This window comes from Halictus rubicundus, unplaced genomic scaffold (genome assembly GCF_050948215.1).
Source record: "Halictus rubicundus isolate RS-2024b unplaced genomic scaffold, iyHalRubi1_principal scaffold0025, whole genome shotgun sequence".
In the NCBI taxonomy this organism is placed as follows: Eukaryota; Metazoa; Arthropoda; class Insecta; order Hymenoptera; family Halictidae; genus Halictus; species Halictus rubicundus.
This window is the reverse complement of record NW_027488566.1, coordinates 852823-875133: the sequence shown is the minus strand read 5'-3', so window position 1 is coordinate 875133 and position 22311 is coordinate 852823. Positions and strand designations below refer to the sequence as shown.

The 22311-nt window shown below is 47.2% G+C and overlaps 2 protein-coding genes across 2 annotated transcripts in view; both read left to right on the top strand.

Annotated features, from left to right (window-relative positions):
• Positions 1 to 22311, top strand: part of LOC143363140 (uncharacterized) — a 458910-nt gene that overhangs the window by 288884 nt on the left and 147715 nt on the right. The gene's annotated exons all lie outside the window — the stretch shown is intronic.
• Positions 10643 to 18723, top strand: LOC143363169 (uncharacterized). Its single transcript, XM_076803772.1, has 3 exons — positions 10643 to 10945; positions 11834 to 15659; positions 18671 to 18723. The coding sequence occupies exons 1-3, from the start codon at positions 10643 to 10645 to the stop codon at positions 18721 to 18723; spliced, it is 4182 nt and encodes a 1393-aa protein (XP_076659887.1).

Genomic DNA, 22311 nt, shown 5'->3' with positions numbered 1-22311 from the left:
ACAAATATCAAACAGATAAAAAAAATTTTTTATATCCTTTCATGTATTTTCTCATCATTGGAAAGCATGCTAATATTTGGTCTTGGAGATCAATTCCATTTGTTCGGCGAAAGGCCGAGTGCCGGGACCGTCCAGCGGTGGACGCGGAATGAGAGCACCGGAAAGAAGGATGAAGTTCCGGAGGAGACGAACGGATTTCGCAAGAAACGAAAAATGCACGGAACCAATGGTTATTTATTTTAAAACAAAACTTACAGAACACTGACGCTCGGACAAACACGGAGGAACGACGATAACGGAAATCTTGCACGCGGCGCGCCGGATGATCTTGACCGCGGAAGAACGGAAATCTTGCACGCGGGACGATACGATTCGCGACGCGGATGAAAGAAGATTACTGACAGGGTCGAACAATAAATGGTCGAAAACTGTGACCAGTCGTATTCGGACTTTAGAATGAACGTGAAGCTCGAGAGTGAATACGTGCGGAGCGGCCGCGAAAACGTAATTGAATTGGGAGTACAGAGTGCGTGAACGAGACGCGTACGAGCCGAAAGCGTATGGTCGAATGTCGATCAGACGAGAAACCGTTGTCTCCGTCGACGCGATCGGTGGATCTTGAAGAATCGGGTGGTTTGAAATTTGGGGAAACAATAGCAGAGAGACGAACGAAGGACGGAGAAGGAGCGACACAAAGGAAGGACGAAACAGAAGCGATCGCATCGACGAAGACAACATGTACGAGACCAGAACAACAACGGGCTATTTATAGCTTGGTTTCGAACAGAAATCAGACCAAGTCGTTATCGTTCGAATCTCGAACACCATTCATTCCCTTGTTGTACTCTGTAATACGATTTGGTTTTGGAGTACGATTGGATCCTTGTGTAGTCATTTCGACTGTTTCATGTTTTGTCGTCATAATTGTAGGATTCTCGAGGAATGGGGTGATTGATTTCAAATAACGCTTGCTGATTATTTAGTATATTTCCGTTAATAGATAAACGCTCGCACCGTGATATACTTCTTCTGATCGACTACGACTGACCGCGACTGAACGACTCTCGTCGAACTTCCACGCCTTATATATTCTTTCATCCCCTTGCATTCATCTCGCTTGCACTCTGTCTCTCGCATCCATAACTTAAAACTAAAAACATACACTTCCCTATCGCTCAGTTCTAAACACTCTTCGTTTACACCTTCTCAGTCACTCGAGTTTTCCCAAACATACCGGCGCCGGTCTGTCGCAACATGATCCGGTCGCCCGCACGCACGCACGCACAATGAACCATTCATCCCACATAATATAAACATCTCGCTTGTCTTTCCATTTTATAGAGAGTATTCGGTTGCAGCTTCTTATTGCGTATTCCCCCCTTTTTAATTTTACATTACACAAATCTTTTGGCATATGCTTCCTATTTCCACGTACTGTGCCAATTACATTTGTTTTATAATTAAACGATAATGTCATAAAAATTTTGGGGAAGAATACCAGTTATCTATGTATAAAGTGTGACCCCTGTGCAACACTGACTCAGAAAGCTCTTTGACATCACTTTCCGAAGCGCTATCATCACGGTTTATTTTATCGCGGCCTGTATATATTTTATATTCATAGCAAAAGCCTGAATCGGACTCACACAATTTATAAAATTTAACGCCAAACGTTGCCCTTTTTGATGGGTTAAATTGCCTATAAGATAGGCGCCCCTTGAATTTCATGAGCGATTCATCAATAGCAATGTCTTCTTTCATTATACATACTTTAATTTTTTGGTTCAAAAAATTGATCACAGGTTTAATCTTGCTCAATTTATCTGTATTGGCAACCAGATTATTGTTTGCGAAATGCAAACACCTTGTGATTTGCAGATATCTTTTCAAAGGCATTGATTTTCTAAATATCGGCGTTTCGATAACAGCCCTCTTCGACCAATTCATTTGTATTCTTGGTTTTTTTTACCTGTGCCATGATTATGGACAATGCGAAATATCTTTTAATTTCGTTAGAATCTACAGGAAATCAAGTGTCGTCGATTTCTCGTGTTCTGCGTGGATTCGCACGTATTTGATCTGCATACCGGTTAGTTTCGGTTACAATATTTTCCCAGAATATGTCATCAAATATTAGATTAAATATATCTAATTCTCTTCTACTTCCTCCAAATTGACGTAAGGTTGCCTCTCTTATGCCAGGAGTCATCGTATAGTCCCAGATTTTTGGACTATTTCTTATTTCTTTCTAAAGCCAGGGCTCTGGTAGTTGATCGTCGTCAGAAGTATCATCAATAACTAATCGCATGCATTTTCTTCGAGCAGAACAGATATCGTCACTACTGTCACTTTCGTTAGCAAAATTATTAGCACAATTCTCACTGCTCTCATCACGAAATCTTTTTCTTCAAAACATCTTGTGGGGATGCTTCTCTAGAATTTATGAAAGTAAATTTCGATGTGCGAATGTGACCAAGAATAACTTGAAACTGATCACGATACGAAGAGATAATAAGAATACATCACGAGCTTCGTCTGTGCTATTTGTGGTGGGGCAAATTACAAACCGCGACCGTCGTACCACGAACGATGTCCGTAATATTTACGATTGATCCGATCAGCGTATTACACAAGTCGTGCGAATGGCTCGAAGGCTGCGCGAGCTTGTTTACGTTTTCGGCCCAAAATTCTCGAAAGTAAATCGTAGGTTAAGGGGTTAACGTGTTAACAAAGATTATTTACACGGTCATATTAATGTTAATGTATTAAAGTATGTATGTAATGTATTAAGCAATAAATAATTCTTACCGAAAAGGGCCTGCACAATTTTCGTAGTACACAATGGATGGCGACTGAAAAATAATATAATGATATACCGGTAATATATATAATATTTTAGATTAATTATATGATAGAGGAGACTGAAACTTACCGGTTCCATTGGCCCAAATGTTGCCTACAAATCCAAGCGACACAAAAACACGTGAACTAAAAATTCGCTTTTCGGTCGTCTACCTTTATCGAATACACGATAACGAATAACCGTAGCGATTTTCATTTTTCTGCATTACTGCATGCGGTCGTTAAAAACTGAATGTCATTTGTTTATCCCGCACCAACAGCGCGCATGCCCTTAAAGATATAACACAATATGTTGAGGATCTAGTCAGGCGAATGAGGCACAGCGTGACTCAGAAGCGAAAGGAAAGAGATGTAGGGAGGTGACTAAAAATGGATGTGGATAATGTACGTGGAGATGCAGGTCTAACTATGTAGTAAAATATATTAATAAAAGGTGGTTGAGTACAAGGAATTAACAATGAGTCGAGACGTCGTCACGAATGCACGGAAGATGCGCGAAGCCTACGAACACCAAACACAAATACAGCGATCAGTCGATTGTAAGAAAAGACGCGTAAAGTACGATGATCAGTCGATCAGAGAATTTGCCAAAGGACCCCGCGCTGGGGTTGTCGCGGGTTATTTATACTGTGTGTGGCCACCGACAGCGGAAGGAATAAGGAGTGGGGTTTTTGAAAATGACAAAGGATTTGGCAGTGTTGAACGTTAGTTAGCGCACGAGGGCAATGCCCTAACGGCCGCTGCTGCACAGGAGGCAAGGACGGTGGGTAACGAATTTGATATTTTGGAATATGGGAAACGATGGCCCACGCGACAAGTAATCCATCAGACGTAAACATAAGGTTCACGTCTGCGTGCGTTGACCCGGTCTTGGCGCCGAGCTCGATCAGCTGGCTATTGTCAACTGAGCACCGAGGCCGCTCATCTGCGAATTAGCGCAAAAACTTTATGGCCTCTATATACAGGGTGAGTCACCTAACGTTTGCACCTCAAATATCTTTGTTGTTTCTAAAGATACGTAAAATATGGTAAGGACAAAGTTGAATGGTACAATGGGGCTGACACGATGCAAAAAAATGTTGTTTTTATGTCATTTTTTTCTAGAGATATCAAGGTCACCTTCACTTTTTTAAATGGAACCACCCTTTTTTAAACACCTACAATGATAGTCCCTTTCATTAGGAATTCAGTGACAATAATTATTCCAATGTCATTCAAGGTCACAGACAGAGAAAACGTATAAGATTTAGAATATGAAAGCAGAATACGTTTATCACGGTTGAGACTTGTAGTAAATAGTAAACATAGTATGGTCGTAGTTAAAGCAAACATACTAAGGTCCTTCAATGTTATTGTTATTCAGCATTCTTATTTATTATCAGTATGTTTTCAAATGCGATTCCGTCTTATTCAATGACTGAAAAGTGTGATATGATCACGATTTACTGTGAATGTAGAAAAATGCAGTGCAGGCCCGATTACTTTCTAAAGAAAGGTACCCCGAGCGAAACACTCCTTCTAGACATAATTTCATTAATACGTACAGGTTGTTTCGAAGTACTGGAAGTGTACATGCAAGACAGCACAAGCGGAAGAATCCCACGACTAATTACGACAATGAAATTAATATTTTAGGAGCTATAGCTGTCAATTATTGCTTCAAAATTATTCATTTTTTTCTAATGTCTTGTTTACGGACGAAGCAACATTCACTAATCATGGCTCAATTATACATTTATAAAATACAGGTATTCTGCTTCCATATTTTAGTTTCATACGTTTTTTCTGTCCTTGACCTTGAATGACCTTGGAATAATATAGTCCCTGAATTCCTAATGAAAGGGACTATCATTGTAGGTGTTTAAAAAAGGGTGGTTCCATTTAAAAAAATCGAGGTGACCTTGACATCTCTAAAAAAATGACATAAAAACAAAATTTTTTTATGGCATCGTGTCAGCCCCATTGTACCATTCAACTTTGTCCTTACCATATTTTACGTATCTTTAGAAACAACAAAGATATTTGAGGTGCAAACGTTAGGTGACTCACCCTGTATATTGCCGAAATGGTTTTTGCGTTACCGGAGTTACCGGTCACAACGACCGTTGCAACGATTTTGAACACAATAATACGCGTAAATATTAATGCACACATTAATAATTTAATTAATTTAATTAATTAATTTTTTTTAAAGGTATAATATGTGTTTGGGAATGGGTGGCTGGGACAGCCTTATCGGAAGACTTGGAAAGTCGAGGCGGATGTTCGGAAACGGGTTTGGGCGAAAACTCCGTGCGCGACGATACGATACGTGCGGAAAGGTAGGAGGGAGCACGTGGTCGGTTAGTTTGTACGAGACTTCATGTAGCACTTTGGTTAATCACTCTTGTATTTGTTAATCACAATGTACACCGTCGAAAATAAAGGACACGTACGATCCACTTGGCTGAGCCCTTGATTTACGCGCAATGCGGTATAGAAAAACTGGTAAAAACGACGGAATCGGTTCTCGAGAAGCGTGGTTGTGCGCCGACGGTTCGCGGAAAAAGAAGACCGATTCCGGGAATCGCTCGCGGATGTCGTCACTCGCGAGTGCGACGATTGGCTAGTGTGCCGTGGGCTGATTCGCGGAGAGGGACGTGTTCGGGAACTAATTAGCGCCGCGCTTGAGCGCGCGCAGATTAAATATCGGCGCCGATTCCCAAACAATATGTATAATTTTTAATTTATAATGTGCGTCTGTTAGGTGTCGCGCGTTACGCGATCATGCGCAGTGCAGTTTGCGACACCAGACAGGAAATAACAGCTCTCACGACGAAGGTGTCAGTGTTTCGACACGCACACTGTTTCCGTCTTGTTTGATTAGTGATTCCTTTGTTAGCTAATTACTAATTATTAAGTTCGTGAATTAACTCTGAAGCAGTGAAGTCTGGATGAGCAGTAGATTCGAAGGAAGGAAGGATAGAAGCAGAGAAGACGCCAGATAAGTATTACCACGTGGTATTGTTACCAATACACGTAACAAATTATTATATATTTTGGATCGTAGAGTTTTGAAGAAGTCGGTTTCACGAAAACCGTATAATAAATTAAGCCCTATGCAGAAACGAAATATTCGGCGCAAAATAACCTCAAATTTGAGGAAGTTTTCACGTGACAATAAATTACTGTTTCGGCTTGAACGATTGTTCGAGTGCCTGAGGCCGGGACCACTCAGAATTGAGCGCTGAGGAAAGTGGTGAAGACTGCAGGTGATATGCACGAGACGCGAAATTTGTTGCTAGTCACTTTAATGTTTTTCGACACGACTAGTCCCCACCGCTGGCACAAACAAAGAAATGTGACGGAAATCGCGATACAAACTGTAGCGAGATAGGAAGCGACGATGCCGCGAGAAAATGAATAATTGAACTTAGATGAAGTCACGAGTGAGTCTTAGTGCAAGCGAGCGCTGCGAAGTCAGAACGTATTCTGAGATCTCGTTCGCGCACGAGAACACACGAAACATCGGAAGGACGGTTGATCTCATTGTTCTCATGGGTGAAGTCGGTTCACCTTTGCGCGCGAGGTGAGATTCAAACGGAGGTGTTTGTCGCCGGTGACATGGCTGTTTACGCGAGCGAGACAACAGCCGCTCGATCGCGCGTTCGTAACGCGAAAACAATTTTGGAACCATCATCAACGGTCGGAACACCTTCGTTTGAATTCTCCCTGTTTATGCCAATACTGAACATTTACAAAGTCACCCTAATCTTGATAATCTGCAGGACATTCCCAGCACGTCTTTTTTATCTTTTTTATAATAATAATAATGAAAGTCTTCTTAATATTCTCACTGATGAATCTGCTGGTACTGTTTCAGAAGTATCATTTCGTGATCATTTGGCATCTTGCTTTGTGGACAATAATTTAACGCACATTCAGGGGAACAACATCTTATTTCTTCTACGTACCCATTCGTGTTTTTCTAGTTTGCCGAAAGATATAAGAACGCTCATTAGTACACCACGTACCAGTGTCGTCGAAATAGTTAAACGGTTATTTCAATATTCTCCAGTAATTCCTGGAGAGTTGCAACTGGATTTTCATGTGGACGAATGTAGTTTAGACAGTTCCAAAACAATTCAAATTTGGCCTATTCAAATCAGAATTGTAAATATCTTAAATAGTAAACCCATTGTAGTAGGGATTTATAAAGGCACCCAAAAACCCAACGACTGTAACAGTTATCTTAAAAAATTTGTCTCTGACATAAACTTGATAATGTCAAATGGAGGCATTACGTTCCACGAGAAAAAAATTCCAGTCGTATTAAGGTGTTTTATTGCTGATGCACCAGCTCCAGCCTTTATTCTTTATCACAGAGGCCATATGTCTCATCGATCTTGTTCCAAGTGCAAAGTTTGTGGTACACAGGAAAGAGGTCATCAGGTTTTCAATGGTATTACACATCCTTTACGAAGTGATGAAGAATATACCAGGTGTTCCGATGAGGATCATCATAAAGATGGTCAAAGTCCATTAGCTTTGATGCCAATAGAAATGGTATCACAAGTGCCATTCGAGTATATGCATCTCGTATGCTAGGTGTCACTAAAAAATTGTTATGTGCCTGGGTGTGTGGCAAACATTCCCCATTTTCAAATTTATCTTCTCGACAAATTTTTACAATCTCACAGAGAATGAGAAGGATCAATAAATATTGCCTATCTGAGTTTGCAAGGCGTCCTAGATCAATAGATTTATTTTCCAAATTTAAAGCAACAGAATTTTGGCAATTTCTTTTGTATACTGGTCCAGTTGTCACCTATGGAGTACTGAAGGATGATGTACTATATCGACACTTCTTGTTTCTGCTCAGTGCCATAAGAATAATGGTTTCACAGGTTTTTGTTAGCAAATATTTAAAGTTTGCAGAAGGAGCTTTGCAACAATTTGTTCGTCGTTGTGAAAAGTTCTATGGCCCAACTTTTAATTCTTATAATGTCCAAAGTCTTCTCCACTTGGCGGATGACGTCATCCGTTTTGGTACATTAGATTGATTTTCTGCTTTCCTGTATGAAAGCAACATGTCCATTTTTAAAAAATATTGCAGAAAGCCAGGACATCCCCTTCAACAATTTTCTAATAGAATGGGAGAGATAGAACATCATGGCAGTAATAAGGGAGGTGGTGATTCTTCAACCACCATTCAGGCATATATGATGTTTCATAATAGTAGTGGTGCTATTTTTTACCGCAAACTTCAAATTCAAAGCTTATAGCTTGGTACAGACGAGCGGGATAATTGCTGCATTTTACACGATGGTACAGTTTGTATAATTTCATCTATTAGTCCCCATGAAAATTCTTTCCGCTTAGATGTACAAAGATTTCTACAAGTTGATGCATTCTATGATATCGCCTTGTCATCTCCAGCACTAGAAATTTTTAAATGCGATACTTGGAGCACTGAAATAAAATAGCCAGGAAGATGTTAGGGCAAAATGTTACCGAATGCCATTGAAGGCCATGAACGTTTCCAACGAATCGGCGACGGATGTTAGACGCGTTCAAACGGTATTTTCAAATTCCGAGCACCGTGAACACACCCCCCTTGTCGTCTCAGCACCAGCAGACACCTCGAAGCGAGCTCCCGGGTATGAAGGTGGTGGGGCATCCATCACTCTTGTAACTAGGCCCCCCCCCCCGCCAAATTTGACAGTTCCGTTGTAACCTCCTCTGCGAGCACGCGCGAATCTTCTACTTATATCTAACGCCTAACGAGTTTTTAAAACCGGCCGGCTTAGTCTCCCCTGCGAGATAACCGCGGGTTTGATAAAGGATTTCTCCTCTGAGAGAGTAATTCGGAACGCGACCAGAGCCACGCGCACGTAGTGTATAGAAGACTTAAGCCAATAAAGACATTTGAGAAACCGCAGAAACCCGGTTGACCAGTGAAGTTTTCTCGCTGTACATTCGATTTGCGAACGTTTCCTCTCCTCTCTCCGCACGCGATCCCGCGCATTGTCCATTTCGCGGACTCTCAACTCAGTCAAGGCTCGGTGAAACACCTATAATCACCCTTACACCTTTTTCCCTCCCTTCTATCCAGTCTCCCAGTACCTCCAACTTACTCTGCAAGTCCCCATTTACATATACCCCAGTTACCCTCCACCATCCCCCCTCTATTTTCCTCTCTCCTTGCCCACTGCGCTTCCCAGACATACCCTCTTGGCAGCCTGCTCCTTACCTGTTCCCATCCTCTCTCCTCTAACCACGTCTCCATCAGCATTATCACATCCCACTCCTCTAACCCATTCCAGAAATCTTCATCCTTGTTCCTGAATCCCGCCACATTCCAAAAAGCCACTTTAAGGTCAATGCATACCTCGCAGGTCAGTCCGGCCGGCTCAACATTACAACCCTGGTTTTGGTCCTAGCGTTTAGGAGCCGGCAATCGTGTCAGGCTTTGGAACCGAATTTCTTCTCTGGCCTCTCGGGCCTTTTCCAGATGGCCTTTCGAGAGCGCGTTGACAGTTCCCTGCTGTGCATGGCACAAAATAATGCTTTCAGGTGCTCCACAGCTCCTTAGGTAAACTATCCGTATCTCTCCTTTACAACACCATGGAAATAGGAAACGTTCCTGGCACTTAGTGAAACAGCATCTCACATCCTTATATGTATTTTATCATACGTAAATTATACATATAAAATACTTCTTAAATAATTTATCATGTTATACGCAAATGTAATTTCTTAATGAAAATATATTGGAAACATCTTTGTTCTGCAAATTCTACCACCGGTTAAAGTGTAAAAATATTTTTTTAAATATGGCCGTATTCTACAATTCTTCCTGTCTGAAATTCCGTTTTTTAATTCGCGGAGCATCAAAAATTGCAAATATTGGGTACTTGAAACTGTTATAAAAATATATTAGATTGGAGGGTGTTCAGGATTCAAGCTGTGGAATTCGGTGCCTATTGTCGAACTGGCGACCGCTATTTCATACGGTTTTTGTCGCGTATGTCAACACGCGGCAAGAGCGCGTGTCGCCGTTGCTCGACACCGCGTAGCAACCGTTTCAATTCTCATTGGCTGAATTTCACAGCTTGAATCTTTCAAATTGAGACAAACAAGGATCGTCCGATGTGCGAGCTCCAATCACGGTGCTCCACATTCGACGGTCTTTGTTATTTAAGGCACCTGCGTATGCCTTTTCGCTCTCTTAACGTTCTGAACGCTCATCAATCGCAAGGTATCGCTCTAGCACGTTTGCTCGTCTGTCCGCTCTCGTCTCGATAAGTAGAGATTCTCATTTCTCGCGCTCTGAGACTCTCGCGATTTCGCATCATTCGGGAGCAGTATTCTCGCGATCTCCGCGCCGCGTTACGTGCACTCTGTTTCGCGACAAGATTTCCGGCGTCCGCGTAGAAGATCTCCGTCTCGCGGCGGCACGCTTTTCGTGCCGCTCAAGATTTCCTCTTCGCGATCCGACGGCAGAAGTTTGCACGCGCAAGATCTCCGTACGTTCGCCGGCTCGCGATTCTCGTGCGCGCGTTTTCTCTCGCGCTCTCGAGTGCCTCGCACCTCGTGCGTCGTGACAAGTAAAATAAAGTGCATTTTCCCGAAGGACAAGGGTTTAATTCTCCCGTCTCTCCTTGCCTCCTCGCGCGCTCATTTCTGAGTGGTCCCGGCCCCCCGGCGACTCCGACCTTCGGTCGACGCCAAACATTTTGGTCCTTCGAGCCGGATCGTGAAGCGCAGGCAAGTGCGGGAGTGTGAAACCTCGCCGATCATGGCAGAAACGGTCGAAACCCAGCTGTTGATGCAGCAAGCGATAGGACGTTCCCTTCAAAATTTAAAAAAACTGGGGACGAGCAACTGGACCAAATCCGTCTTGAGGACCCGGATTGTCCACCTTCAAGATCTGTGGAGGAAGTTCGAGCACGGGTACGCGCGACTCCTCTCTATCATCCCGGCGGAGGAACGAGCGAAGAACCCCTACTTCAAGGAGGACTCTTTCGCCCACACGGAGGAAGTCTACCTCCACTCTCTCTCGTTCATGACGACACAGCTGGACGCCCTGAACAGCGATACCGTGAGTCCGTCAAATTCACCGGGCGATGGACAAGCGTGTCCGTCGGTCCCCGACATACAGCTCCCCCGAATAAATGTACCGCAGTTCGATGGTAAATACGAAGATTGGGAAGCGTTCCGCGACAAATTTTCCGCGCTTATTATTCAAAACCCTAAGTTGCATGACGTAACCCGACTGCATTATTTGGTTTCCGCGTTAACGGGTCGCGCTCTCGACTGTATCGGAAACCTTTCGGTAACCGCGGATAATTTCAAAATTGCGTGGAAGACGCTCTCGGCGCGGTACGATAATCCGCGGCGTATAATCACCGCTCATCTCTCGTCGCTGCAGAACCTTCCCGCGCTCTCTCGCGAATCGGCAGCAGACCTCCAGACTCTCTGCGATCGGGTCTGTTTTATTGTCGACTCTTTAAAAAGGCTCGGGCGGAAGCCAGAAGAATTGTGGAACGACATTCTCGTCCATCAGGTGTCCCAAAAGCTGGACACTCCGACGCGGAAGGCGTGGAAATTGAAAATCGGCGACGACGTGACTCCTCCCTCTTTCGACACCTTGATGTCATTTATCGGTTCTCGCTCTCGCGGTTTAGAAGAGTTCGCGATTTCTTCCAATTCCACGCCCGCCGCGCGTCCCGACGCATCGTCTCGCCTCGCGTCTAGTTCCTCGCGAGTCCATTCTGCGACCGCTTCCAAGCCCTCCACGAATTCGCGTACTCCGTGCCCAGTCTGTCGAGCATCACATAATTTCAGTGCTTGCCCCACCTTCCTGGCACGAAACTCCAGCGGCCGTCGTGAGCTCGCTCAACGCTTTTCACGTTGTTTTAACTGTTTGAGCAGCAGTCATTCCCTCCGAGAATGTAACAGCAAAAATACGTGTCGCGTGTGCAACAAGCGGCACCACTCGCTCTTGCACGAAGACGCGCCTCCTCCAGCTCCGCCAAATTCGGAGCCCTCTACTCCACCAGTGCCGTCCTCCGAGGTCAATTCGCACCTCGCCTCCACCCTCGCGGCTCCGCGCTCCGGAATTCTCCTGGCCACCGCGTGGGTGCAACTCCGTGTCCCGTCAGGCCGCTGCGTCACTGTCCGAGCCCTGATTGACCAAGGTTCCGAGACCAGCTTCGTCACCGAGGCCATGGTGCACCTCTTGCGTGCAAAACGAACCCGCGTTGCGACATCCATATCCGCCGTCGGCGGAGTCCACGCCGGCACCGTGCGCCACGCCGTGCGCCTCCACGTTGCTCCTCGCGATTCCGCGTCTCCTTCGATCGTGACCACAGCTCTCGTCCTGACGTCTCTCTCGACATACATGCCGAAGCGCCTTCTCAATGTTCGATCCCTCGAACATTTATCGGATTTGAATTGGGCCGATGCTGATCCCTCGAGCTCGGCCGCGATTCATCTCATTCTCGGCGCAGACATTTACCCCAGTATAATCCTGGACGGTCTGCGCAAAGGGTCAAGCGGGCAACCCATTGCCCAGAAAACCATTTTCGGTTGGGTCATCTCTGGCCCCATCACGTCGCACTCGCGCGATCTCTCCGTCGCAAGCGGATCGAGCCCACAACCTCGCTCGGGCTCCAGCATCTCGATGCATCACTGCATCCACGAGGACACTCTGTCGAACGAGCTGCGCCGATTTTGGGAGATTGAGGAAATTCCTTCGACCTCCCCCCTCACCCAAGAGGAAGAACAGTGCGAGCGGCACTTCCAAACGCACACATCGCGAGCCCCCGACGGGCAATACATAGTCCGTCTTCCGTTCCGTACCGGTCCTCCGATTGAAGTCGGTCACTCTCGGTCTGCCGCAGAAAAGGTTCTGCAATCCATATCTCGTAAACTTCTCCTACAACCATCTCTGACCGAGGAGTATGAGGAGTTTCTACGAGAATACGAGGCTCTCGGACACATGCGTCGCGTTCCCATTTCGCCTTCGACCTCTCAGTGCGTGTACATTCCGCACCATCCCGTGTTACGCGCCGACAGTGTCACGACTCACCTTCGCGTTGTCTTTAACGCCTCCAGTGTAACGTCGAACGGATCCACGCTGAATGACCACCTGCTCCCAGGCCCAAAGCTTCAGCTCGATCTTTCTACCGTAATTCTTCGGTGGAGAACCTTTCGTTTCGTCTACACGGCGGACATTGCAAAAATGTACCGCCAGATTCTGGTCGACGAACGCGATGTCGATTATCAGAGAATCCTCTGGAGGCCCATTTCCTCCAAGGATACGCAGGCTTTCCAATTGCTGACCGTCACGTATGGCATGACCTGTGCTCCATTCCTGGCTCTCCGCGTTCTGCAACAACTCATCGAAGATGACGGGGGCCAGTTCCCGCTCGCGGTACCGGTCCTTCGCTCACACATTTACGTCGACGATGTCCTCTTCGGCGGCAACGACCTTTTGGCTATTCGCCATTCCCGGGATCAATTAATCCAGCTTCTCCAGCGTGGTCACATGAAGCTACGTAAGTGGGCGAGCAATTCGGTCGATTTTCTTGCCGATATTGATCCGGAAGACCACGGTTTGGCATGTTCCAAAAATCTCGCTCCCGACGATCGAGTCAAAATCCTCGGGATAAGTTGGAACCCCTCTCGCGACTCCTTTCAATTCAAGGTTAGTTTAGCCGAGCCGCTACCGTCCACCAAACGAGCCATTCTTTCGACTATCGCGAAGCTATACGATCCTTTGGGATGGGTCACTCCCGCGATAATCAGCGCCAAGATTTTTATACAAGGATTGTGGCGCCTCCGCATCGGTTGGGACGACCAAATCCCGCCGCAGTCTCTCGAGCAGTGGAAATCTATTCATTCTCGCCTTTCAGTCCTGAACGGTCTTCAGATTTCCCGATGGATCGGATGCATTTCAGAGGCCTCGCGGATTGAACTTCACGGCTTCGCGGATGCGTCGACAGTCGCATACGCTGCTGTTGTTTTCGCCCGTTGTATCTCCTCTAGCGGAACTATTACCGTCTCTCTAATCGCGGGCAAGTCAAAGGTCGCCCCCTTGACTCCAGTGACCATTCCCCGCCTTGAGTTGCAAGCCGCAGTCCTTCTAGCACGTTTAATGAATTTCGTTTCGTCCGCCCTTGACCTTCGCGACGCTTCGTGCTATTGTTGGACCGATTCTACCGTGGTACTCGCGTGGTTGCAGTCTCATCCGTCAAAATGGAAGACGTTCGTCGCTAATCGCGTCGCTGACGTACAAACTCGTCTTCCACACGCTATTTGGCGGCACGTTCCTACCGCGGACAATCCCGCTGACTGTGCGTCGCGCGGACTTCTCTCCGACGAACTGCTCCGTTATCACCTCTGGTGGAAGGGCCCCGCCTGGCTTCCTTACGATCTCTCGGAATGGCCAACTCAACCGCGACACTTCACTCTGGAGGACTCGTCCGAGTCAAAGGTCGTGCATCACAGCGTGGTCCCCGCTCCCGCGTGGGATTTAGACTCTCGATTCTCGAGCTGGCCCAAATTAATAAGAGTCACGGCCTATATACAACGGTTCGTCCGAAACTCTCGCAGCTGTCGCTCCGACAATCGCAAACGACATCCAGGACGCGCCCTCTCAGCGAGCGAGTGCACCGCGGCCAAACTCTTCTGGTTGCGACGCATCCAAGAGAGCCAGTTCGCTAATGCCATTTCCTCGCTTTCTAATGGTGAACCGCTACCGCCAAAGGACCCGATCGAGTCGCTACACCCGTTCCTCGACGAGACCGGGCTTCTTCGCGTGGGAGGTCGTCTGCGAAATTCCCCCCTTCCGCATCAATCAAAGCACCCCATTTTATTGTCGCCACACCCGTTGGTGCGCCTCATTATCGAGCAAGCGCACGCCCGCGCCCTGCATGCCGGCGTGCAACTCACCTTACACATTCTTCGGCAAGAATACTGGCTTCTCCGGGGAAGGAGTCAGGTAAAAGCCGTGATTCACGCATGTGTCCGATGCGTCCGAGAACGAGCTGCGATACCGATTCAGCTCATGGGAGATCTCCCGGCAGCGAGGGTGTCCCCTGCGAAAAAACCCTTTTCGCATTGCGGTTTGGACTACGCTGGTCCTATTCAAATCCGCACCTCCGCTGGCCGCGGTATCACATCCCGGAAAGCATACATCGCGCTCTTCGTGTGCATGTCCACCAAGGCAGTGCATCTGGAGCTAGTCGCGGACTACTCCACCTCTGCGTTTTTAAACGCTTACACTCGCTTCTGTTCCCGGCGAGGTCTCCCAGAGCGTATGTATTCCGACAACGGAACAACCTTCGTCGGAGCAAATCGGGAGTTGGTTTCGGCCTACCGCGCTGCGCTTCGCGACCCCGATTTTCAAAATCGTACCGCCAGCGATGGAGTCGCTTGGCATTTCATCCCCCCCTCGGCGCCGCATTTCGGCGGATTATGGGAGGCCGGGGTAAAAAGCGTCAAACACCATCTTCGTCGCGTTCTCGGCGATCGAACGCTGACTTTCGAGGAGTTCACAACGCTCCTCTGCGCAATCGAGGCGTGTCTTAATTCGCGACCCATCGCCCCTCTTTCGGATACTCTCGACGACTACGAGCCGCTTACGCCGGGTCATTTTTTAATAGGGTCTGCGCTCACGACCCCTCCACAACCTTCTCTGCTCGACCTCGCGGAAAACCGTCTCTCGCGATGGCAACTCGTCCGCCACACTACCGAACGATTCTGGAAGTTGTGGCAAAATGACTACCTCAACACGCTCCAACAGCGCGGTAAGTGGCGTCGCGCGCGCCCCTCATTATCGATAGGACAGCTAGTCCTCCTACGCAATCCGACTCTCCCTCCGTGTAAGTGGGAGCTCGGCCGAATCATGCAATTGCACCCTGGCGACGACGACCACACCCGCGTAGTGACAATAAAAACCGCCACTGCGTGTTTTAAACGCCCAATCGTCAAGTTGGTTCCTCTGCCCGTCGCGTGCAAATCCGAGGCATAGACGAAACGTGTTCCGATAGTCGTCCTGCGTCTGCGTCCCGTGTACCGTTGCTCTCGCGCGGTAAATTCAAACGTCGCGCCTTCATTCCGGCAAGGCGGGCGGTTTTCACGTTACTCTTGCGTTTTGTAATTTAAAATGTTTACGTATCTCGAATTCTGTTTACCGACTCTCACGGCGGGCGGTCTGCCGTTTGCGCAGCTCGGGGATTGGCGTCGCGGGTATTGTAACACGCAGTCCCCTTATCGTTTAAGTTCCGTCGGAACGCTACCGCCCCCGCTATTCTATGTATCAGCGTGCGATCCCGTTACGTTTCGAAACTAGTGTTTCGAGGCGGGCGGTATGTTCAGGATTCAAGCTGTGGAATTCGGTGCCTATTGTCGAACTGGCGACCGCTATTTCATACGGTTTTTGTCGCGTATGTCAACACGCGGCAAGAGCGCGTGTCGCCGTTGCTCGACACCGCGTAGCAACCGTTTCAATTCTCATTGGCTGAATTTCACAGCTTGAATCTTTCAAATTGAGACAAACAAGGATCGTCCGATGTGCGAGCTCCAATCACGGTGCTCCACATTCGACGGTCTTTGTTATTTAAGGCACCTGCGTATGCCTTCTCGCTCTCTTAACGTTCTGAACGCTCATCAATCGCAAGGTATCGCTCTAGCACGTTTGCTCGTCTGTCCGCTCTCGTCTCGATAAGTAGAGATTCTCATTTCTCGCGCTCTGAGACTCTCGCGATTTCGCATCATTCGGGAGCAGTATTCTCGCGATCTCCGCGCCGCGTTACGTGCACTCTGTTTCGCGACAAGATTTCCGGCGTCCGCGTAGAAGATCTCCGTCTCGCGGCGGCACGCTTTTCGTGCCGCTCAAGATTTCCTCTTCGCGATCCGACGGCAGAAGTTTGCACGCGCAAGATCTCCGTACGTTCGCCGGCTCGCGATTCTCGTGCGCGCGTTTTCTCTCGCGCTCTCGAGTGCCTCGCACCTCGTGCGTCGTGACAAGTAAAATAAAGTGCATTTTCCCGAAGGACAAGGGTTTAATTCTCCCGTCTCTCCTTGCCTCCTCGCGCGCTCATTTCTGAGTGGTCCCGGCCCCCCGGCGACTCCGACCTTCGGTCGACGCCAAACAGAGGGAAAGTTCTGCCGTATTTTAAAGAAAACATTTGAATCAATTTATAAAACTACGTGTTTAATATTATCCAATGATATAATTTCCATTATTTGTAAGGACTTGTTGGGTTACCCTGAGATCGTCGACAACTCATTTCACCGACACTGTTTTCATCGACACGATTTGACCGACATTAACTTTCGTGGACAGTATGTTGTAACCGTACATTCTCTATCCGACTATTTTAATTAACTACTCAAGAATAATCTATACGATCTCGCGGGGGCCGGTTACTACCTCAAATTCCCTACGCGTGACAATTCGCGAAGGAGATGGATTCGTGCCTCCAGGCACTGGAAAGCGGTGAGGTTGGGACGAGATAAATAAAGCTTGTAGGCAAATTTCTGGTAAAAGGGCAGTATATTCTTGGAAGAACTATTTATATCTATAATGTGCTCGCATAAGAGCTGTTTGTACACAGGACGGCCCGCGATCCTTCCCGACGTTCAGGGTAATAAATTCCGTTGTGATGACGGGCGGAATACCGAGTATCGGTAATCCGTACCGAATTCTCGTAACCCGTACTCACACAATGTATACCGTTCTCTCTACACCTGGTTTTTCGAGAACTGATCTAAACGATTTTAATATGAATCGCGCCCCGCGATATGCGAATTCGTGACCTGTCTAACCAACCATGCACTCGGCCGCAAGTACGTACGAGTGGTCTGGTTGGAGGCACACACTAAAAACCCCTGGCACTCCACGCGACCAAGAAGTTTACTCTTCGGCACGATACGTGGCCTTCGAGCAATCTTTGTATAGGTAGCGGCAGAACGACAGGGATCGTGCACAGGCCGATCGCTCTAATCCGACCCGTGTGCCCGACGTAGTGACGGTTGAACGACTCGTTTCGACCTCGTGATCGATCGAAGTCGAACCTGTCAGACCACCCAGGTACTTGGCCGAATTCTCGTACAAATGGCCCAAGTGGAGACACACACTAGAAACCCCTGGCACTCCACGCAACCAAGAAGTTTAATCTTCGGCACGGTACGTGGCCTCCGAGCAATCTCCGTGGAGGTAGCGGCAAAATGTCAGCGATTGTGCGGTGTTCGGTCGGATCGATTCGACCCGAAGGGAAATCGTGCGTTCGTTCGAACAATCCGTACGCGTACTACGCACTGCACGGTTGTGGACGTGTCAGACCATCCATGCACTCGTCCGAATACTCGTAGAAGTGGTATGGATGGAGACGCACACTAAGCCGTCGGTCACGCCACGCTACCAAGGACTATGCTCTTCGGCACGATACGTGGCCTCCGAACGTATTCTTTATAGATAGCGGCAGAATGATCACGACTGTGCAAATCCTACCGGAGCAGTTATGGGCATTTCGAACGAGAACCACGAATTTGACGATAACGAAGTGATCGACGCTTACGCGTCGAGGATAGAACAGCCGGTTTGTCTGTTCTATCGGGTCGGTTTGACCCCTCGATCGCGTACCGTGTTTCGCCGCCAGGACACTTCCCGAACGCGTGCGGCTAGACCCGCTTCCAGACGTAGAGTGGTCTATCTGCGGCACGCATCGACCTCCTTCGATCGGTATCGAGTGGGGATCCATGCGTGCGCATTGCGACAAGTGTCGCGATATCTCGCTGTTCTTTTCTTTGTCAGGACTCGCGGTTTACGTCACGGAGTGTTATGGCGGGGTCGACATCGTCGTTTGATATATGACATCGATATGTAACCTGTACGGTTACAATGTTTTCATCGACATGGTCAGATAGCCGACAAATATTTTCATCTACACGGTTTGACCGACACTATGTTTTCATTGACACGGTCAAATCGTCAACAAATGTTTTCATCGACAGTCTATATTTAGCGACAGAATTAAGTTCTTCGTTCCACTGATCTAATCCGTTGCATTTCAAATTACATAAGTCTTGGCTCAAAAAATGTTTAACTTATAATCCTCATACACGCATTTTCGGCTGAATTCGAAATATTGGCTACAGCGCTTATACATACTGTATAGCGTGACAGCCTTCGGCCTCAAAACATTGGGGCAACAGCCGCGGCAGAGATGGTGATAGGCATACCTACGATAGACTCGGTTTGTTTAGGTACCGTCACCCGGCGCTGCTCTGTATGGAGCGGTTTATGACAGATCATTACTATTGAGCTGGAAGTCGGCACAGTCGGCACAGTCGGACAACATCTGTTTACTGTAAAGTAATTTGTAGACACCGACCTCTTCGACGAATGTAAAAATGCTACAAAAACGGTGACACTTCCAAAATGGCGAAATTAAAATTATTTCAAGGCCAGGTTGTACCTGTCCCCACAGCGACCCTCGTCTCTTACCCGAAAATAATATTTCGGAACGCGCTTTTTGACCCCTTTAACCTTTTTTACCGAAGGACAATTCCGAGGTTTCTTCATGACAGAAGTTCACCGCAGGAGACATAACTAGAATTTCCCAATTGGCGGTAATGAGGCACCCCATGTATCCTTGCATGTATGTGAACCGTTAGAAATGTCAGATTTGTAGTCCATCAATTTTATGACGCGCAAAGTCAGATGAGGCGAGCGTAAAAATTAGTTTCTGCGACGTGTTTTTAATTACCTTATGATCACCGTCCGACGAAATCATTACTATGTTTGCGTAGTTGGGTCTAGTTGGGCCTACAGGCGCGCCTGAGGTGGGAATAGGTTTGTTAGCATAGTAATAAATTGTTATTTTGTTTGTTGTAACGTTTAAATTCCTTAACAAGGTATTCCCCATCTATTACCACGAGGGACTCTGAAAGGTTCTAGTTAACAGCTTTTTAAATAAATAATGACGAATTGTTTCACCGCACAGATTGTCATATGATATTCTTTCTTTTTCGTTAGCGTGGTAATAAATTGTTATTTTGTTTGTTATAACGTTTAAATTCCTTAACAAGATCTATTACCACGAGGAACTCTGAAAAATTCTGGTTGATAGCTTTTTAAATAAATACAGCATGTTCATTCTGTCTTCGTACTGCCACGCCACGAGACGTTAGGCTGGCCTGCGAATATTCTCGTCAAGAATAGTCACAGGCCAGCCTGACGGCTCTAGCATTGGCCAGCGAACCCCTGGGGTTCTGGTAGCAGAGGACACGCTGTGCCTTTGTTCCGAGCCTCTCGAACCCTCTCAAGTGGCTGTCCCGGACCCCGAAATGCTTATAAACTGGGAAAAAACGGCAGGCTCGCCGGCCTGTGAGATATGCATTGACTAGGGGTGTGCGGGTGCCCGAAATTTCGGGTTCGGGTCGGGTCGGGAAATTTGTTCGGGTTCGGGTCGGGATTCCGAAAGTTTATAAACTTCGGGTACCAGCGATTTCGGGTACCCGAAATGGCAGTCGGGTCGGGTCGAGTCGGGGTCCCGAAAGTTTGCAATCTTCGGGTACCCGAAGTTAAAGTTGTATTTATATATGTAAGTATAATGCTGTTTTATGATTTTTCAGTTCAATCTTTTCTTTTCACTGGCTGGTTCAGAATGATTTCGGATACATTATGTGAAATAACAGTATTTTATTTCAAATTCGCGTGTAGGAAGCATAATTGCTCTACTTTTTCCGATACAAGTTTTGTTCTCGTGGCTGTGACAATATTTCCAGCGTCAGAAAACAATCGTTCGCTGGATACTTGAGTGGCAGGAATGCCAAGAGACATAGATAGAGACATAGAGAGACATAGACATCTCATTGTGTAGATATTTCCTGCATATTTGAAAAAAGTATTTGTTATTTAATGTAAAATAAATATTGTATGTATATTTGAATATTAAAAACTAGGGGTGTGCGAGGGGTGTCAACTTTAACTTCGGGTACCCGAAGATTGCAAACTTTCGGGACCCCGACTCGACCCGACCCGACCCGACTGCCATGTCGGGTACCCGAAATCGCGGGTACCCGAAGTTTATAAACTTTCGGGATCCCGACCCGACCCGAACTGATCATTGCCCGACTTGACCCGAGGCTCGGGTACCCGCACACCCCTATCATTGACCTTTAACCACCCTATCCCTCTTCTTTCTTTTCTTTCCTTCGGCCTTCCCTCCCTCCAACCCTTTACCACTGTTTGGGAATGGGTGGCTGGGACACCCTTATCGGAAGGCTTGGAAATTCGAGGCGGATGGTCGGAAACGGATAAGGTGAAAACTCCGTGCGCGACTGAATGATGCGGGCGGAGAAGTAGGATCGAGCACGTAGTCGGTCGGTAGGAGAAAAATGAATCTCACTTTGTAACAGCACTTGTACTGGTAATAAAGGTCGGTGTGTAATTGAACAAATAATGCGTACTTGATACAATTTATGTGAACTGCACGGTAAGCGCGGTACTCTTCGAAATCACGGCTCAACGAAAACGGTTTGGTGTCACGTGCGATTGCTCAGACGGTTCGCAGAAAAAGAAGAACGATTCCGGGAATCGCTCGCGGATATTCGCGGCTCGCGAGTGCGGCAATTGGCCGGTGTGCCGTGGACTGATTCGCGGAGAGGGACGTGCTCGGGAACTAACGCTTGAGCGCGCGCGGATTGAAATTCGTTGCCGATTCCTAAACAACCACCCTGGCCCGTTTCCCTGCTCAGCTAACCAGCTTTCCTCTATTTCGTCCCATTGTTTCATCTTTCCATTCACCCACATTTTCATATATCCCACCTGCACATTCCTTCCTTCCATCCTCTCCTGCTCCGCTTCCCTTTCAATTTTCCACCTCGTTGTCCTCTCATCCTCCGTTAAGTCATCATCTAACCTTTCCTTTCTCCCTCTTAACTTACTCCTCTCCCCCATCACATTCCTTTTCTGTTCCCTGTCCACCATCTTCACCAGTACCAACCCCCTCCCGTCCTATCCCGCCCCTCCTATCTTTTTTATCTCCTTAATTCCCTCGTCCTTCAGATCCATCACCTCCCACACCCTCTTCACCTCATTGTCAATGCCCTTACCCTCAGTTTGTATCCCTCTTATTATCACATTGTTTCTCGTCTCCTCCCTCTCCTTCCTATCCTGTTTGACCTCTATTCTCCTTATTCTCCTTCTATTCTCTTCTAATTCTTCCTTTCCCATCCTACCTTCCACACTTCTCCCCCCTTCTCCCACCCTTACATCTCAGCCTTCTCCACCTTTCCTTCTAGTCTTTCCATTCTCTTCTCTAACCTTTCCCTCCTTTCCACTTTTTCCCTCCTTTCCTCTTCCCACTTCTCTCTCTCCTTTCTTCTCTCCTCCCTCTCTCTCTCTCCATCTCCTCCTTCACTTCCATCATCCCCTCTTTTATTTCCCTC

Excerpts from the sequence above, each read along its gene's own strand:
- LOC143363169 (XM_076803772.1), top strand. The coding sequence starts at position 10,643 with ATGGCAGAAACGGTCGAAACCCAGCTGTTGATGCAGCAAGCGATAGGA. Across the intron at positions 10,946-11,833 it reads ACGCCCTGAACAGCGATACC|CGGCACCACTCGCTCTTGCA; the intron begins GTGAGTCCGTCA and ends GTGTGCAACAAG. Across the intron at positions 15,660-18,670 it reads CAACACGCTCCAACAGCGCG|GACTCGCGGTTTACGTCACG; the intron begins GTAAGTGGCGTC and ends TTTCTTTGTCAG.